At 27.5% G+C, this 3,877-nt stretch overlaps 1 protein-coding gene across 7 annotated transcripts in view; it reads left to right on the forward strand.

Moving 5' to 3' along the window:
• Syp (Syncrip) overlaps positions 1 to 3,877 on the forward strand; it is a 31,549-nt gene that overhangs the window by 18,393 nt on the left and 9,279 nt on the right. For 4 of the 7 annotated variants that reach the window (XM_014425084.3, XM_014425087.3, XM_014425086.3 and 1 more), the window contains one exon: positions 1,685 to 1,747. The exons of 2 other annotated variants lie outside the window; for them this stretch is intronic. In XM_014425084.3, the coding sequence (XP_014280570.1) occupies positions 1,685 to 1,747 (63 nt within the window). Of the gene's footprint in view, positions 1 to 1,684; positions 1,748 to 2,109; positions 2,486 to 3,877 lie in introns of those variants that run through there. One more of the 7 variants, XM_014425088.3, reaches the window with a different exon arrangement.

Raw genomic sequence — 3,877 nt, forward strand, 5'->3', positions numbered from 1 at the left:
TTTTTTTTTTTTTTATTAATGAATTATCAATGGAGGCATTTATGAATGTCTCATCAAAACTACTTTTTTCTTCTTTTTTTTTTTTTTTTTTTCTCCCTGATTTTCTTTAAGGCTGTGCTGGTGAACCAAACATGGCATCATATCTGATCTTCACCGGGAAATTGTTTAACTATGTCATAACTGTTAATAAGTAAAATGATTTTATCTAATAATTATCACTACATACATATACAATAATTTATATGTATTAAAGTTGTGACTTGTGGAATAATGTGGAGTGTTTTTTATTTTAATACTTGTCCGGTGTGGGCCTTGCTCTAACCAGTAGCGCTCCCCCTTTACAAGTGTTTTTTTTTATATTTACCTGTGTTCGGCTCAGATATGATGCCTGTGTTTTTTATGTGCTCTTTCTTTCTCTCTTTCTGTCTGCCTCACATAAAACACAGAACACATTCACTTTCTTCTTAATTTTTCTTTTCCTTCTTTCCTATCTGTCAAGTTGCAGGGTTATCCAAAAGCTAGGGGCGATGAACGCGAACGCACAATCCCTCGACGCAGTCACAAGCCTACTGCAATACACTAACTACCTAAAACGCACTAGCTGGCTGGCATAACCGATTTGTTTTCTTTTTATTTCTTTTTTTTTTTCCTTTTTTTTTGACTAACTACAAGTTTCTCCAACGTTTCATTATTTTAATATGCATTCAAAGTGATATTCTCATTATTGTCTTATAATATATATATATTTTTGTTCTTTGTTTCCTAGAAATAATTTCATTGGCAACAGCTATTTGTGAATAAATTTTTTATATGACCGTCGATTGAGGATTTCTACATATTTTTTATGGAAATATGTAGATTCAGTATGGTCAAGTAAAAATTTTTATTTATTTATTTATTTAATGTTTGTGCTTTTTTTCTTTTAAGTTTATTCTTTTGTGTTGATAACACTAAAATTTATTACTAAACAGTTGTTTATTTTGTTGCTTTTTATTTGTTATTTTTTTCGATTACTTTATTCTGTTGCTTTATTTTATTTTGCTTTTATTAATACGCTAGTAGATTTTATGCTTATATATTTTAATTATTATTATTGTTATTAAAAGTATCAAAGAGCTTTTGCTTTTATAATAATGTAGTTGCTTTTGGAACCCTGCTTTGTGATGAGACCCATCAAACCTTGCTTTTTATTTTGGATAACCCTGCTACATGCTATATAATAGAATGTGTTTGTTTGATAATTTATATATATATTTTATATGATGTTTTTAGTAAATATATATAAAATATATATTTATGTTATAGGTATTTTGGTAGAAATACATTATTTCTAGTTGGTAATAATTGTTATTAACCATGGACTATCCTTTTTTTTTTTTTTTTTTTTTTAATTGTATGTAATATATATATATGTTTGTTTTTAAATGTTTTACATCTTAAAAGGAAAGTCCATTTTATTTTTTTATTTTGTTATATTTTTTAATGGTTTCTACTTTTAACATATTAATTAACCATAATCAGAAATTACATTTGAGTTGGCATTGAAGCCGAGTTGCTGTTTGCCAAAGATTTAGCTATAATTAAATTTTTTGAAAACCATTTTTTAAAACAAAAAAAAAAAAAGATTTACAAAACCAAATTTGTAGTATTAATGAAATATGACACTTTGATGTTGTCATAATAGGCTATCACGGAGGTCGCTATGGAGAGAGGACAGGCCAGTACGGGCATGAATTCTGGGACCCAGGTTTGTTTATATTTTTTCCTCTTTTTTTTAATTACTTTTTCACCTCTTATTCCTCTTCTGATTTAATGATTTTTTTAATTCTAAATTATTGTACTAATTTTGATAATTAGTTAAATTCAGGTTATTGCTCATTTTTGTGGACTAGAAATTTGTATTTTTAAGCAAATGGCAACCTGGCTTAAAATATGAGTCTTAAAATAATAATAAATATTTTTATTTCATTCAAATTATAGTTGCTTAAATATATTTTTTGTAATGATATATAAATTACTGGTATTTAAACTGATGCCGACTCAAAATGTTTTTTCGTTTTACTGGACTTAATCTAATAGCAGTACGTAAAAGTTATGAAAATGTTATAGGCATTTTCCCCTTATCAAGATCTCCTTTAATGAAATCGAAAATGAAACCTGAGTGATTTCACTCATGTGAAGAATCTATACCAAGTTTTGAACAATCTTTAAGGAGTCTTTATTGAAAGGGATCGTTTAACTTGGGTGTTCTGCTGGATCATAAACTTTGATATAACAGATTATATTATTTAAAAAAAAAAAATCTAAAAAAAAACAAAAAACTAAAAAAAAAAGTGCAATGTTTGAATTTTTCTTCTTGATGAATTGCCAAGTAGTCGGGGGAAGATTTTTGATTCCTGGGGCATGGAAGGATGCCTCAAAGTCGTCGTTCTTCATAACTCATGTATTATGTATTTAAAAAATATAATTTTACTTTCGGAAATAATTTGTTTCTTCTTATTAATCTTAGTTTAGTTCTAAGTTAAAATATAACTTTTTTACATTTAGTTATTGTTTGATAAATGTATGTATATGTATTGACTTTGTTGAAATTACTATTGATCTAGAACAGTGGTTTCCAACGAGGGTTCTATGCAACACTGGGGTCCTGCAAAATATTTAAAGTATATGTTATTCCACTTAAACTCAACACAGTTTTGAACCTTACCATCTCAGATTTTATTTAATTTTGTGTAGGTATCCTAACCTTTTTCAGCTTATGCTGAAAAAAAGGCATTTGTATCTAAGGATTCCATCACTTACCTACTTCTACCAAAAGGGTTCCGCCATTTTCCTATTAGTACAGGTTTCTTCTACTTCTAGTATAAAAATGTTGGGAACCACTGTCAATAACTTCCTTGTTTATGCATCATGTTAAATTAATTGTTTTTTACTAACCAGCGACTTCATTTTGGTTAAAAATTTAATTTTTAAAAAAAATGGAAGATGTTTAAGTTTAATAGTTGATTAATGAGAGCAGTGTGATTCATGAGAAGTCTGTATTGCTAATTCCAGTTTTAAATACTGAATTTTTCTTCACATGTTCATCAACTTTCATGAACTCAAAGATTTCATATTTTGTTTTTTATTTCGTATAATTTTTGTTGTATTTTTCCCTGAAACTAAAACCAACCTTTTTACTGTACACTGTACCTAAACTGTTTGATAACGTCTGGAACATATTTTGTTGGAATCTCTGGGATGTCATATATATATATATATATATATATATACACACACACACACACACACAATTTCTTCCTCACTACTGTGGTCCCATTAGGATCTGAGCTGAAATTCAGAATGTAGGGTTCTTTTCTCAGTAGAACAATGCTATTAAAGTGGATGAATAATCTCAATCTAAATTACGTCCTATCCTTAAAACCATTTAAAGGTTTTTTTTTTTTATTGTTTCCCTTCAAATTGAATAATATAATTTGAACTTTGTCTATGGATTCGGTTGGTGAAAAAGAAAGTTTTTTTCTCCATGGATATTAAGGTTATGTGTGCCTACCATTATTTAACGGTTTCTAAGCATTAATAAAACATTCAAATAATGTTAACTTTTTATGTCTTTTATAAACTACAATAGAGATAATAAAACCTTAAGTTATACTGCTCGTATGATTTTCTTGTTTTCTTTTTACTGAATCAATAATGAAGCTTTAGCTCTACTATAAGCATTCGTGACCGAAGGCTAGATTTTTTTTTATAAATTCAAAAATCTAAAAATATGCAACAAAATTGTCTTTTTTTTTTTTTACTGTTATAAAGCTTTTATAAAAAATTAATCTCTAAACTCTTTTAATACTGATTGTGATATTTTGATACAAGCTTT

The sequence above is a fragment of the Halyomorpha halys genome, unplaced genomic scaffold (assembly GCF_000696795.3).
Source record: "Halyomorpha halys isolate HHAL.00 unplaced genomic scaffold, Hhal_1.1 Scaffold494.1, whole genome shotgun sequence".
NCBI classification, from domain to species: Eukaryota; Metazoa; Arthropoda; class Insecta; order Hemiptera; family Pentatomidae; genus Halyomorpha; species Halyomorpha halys.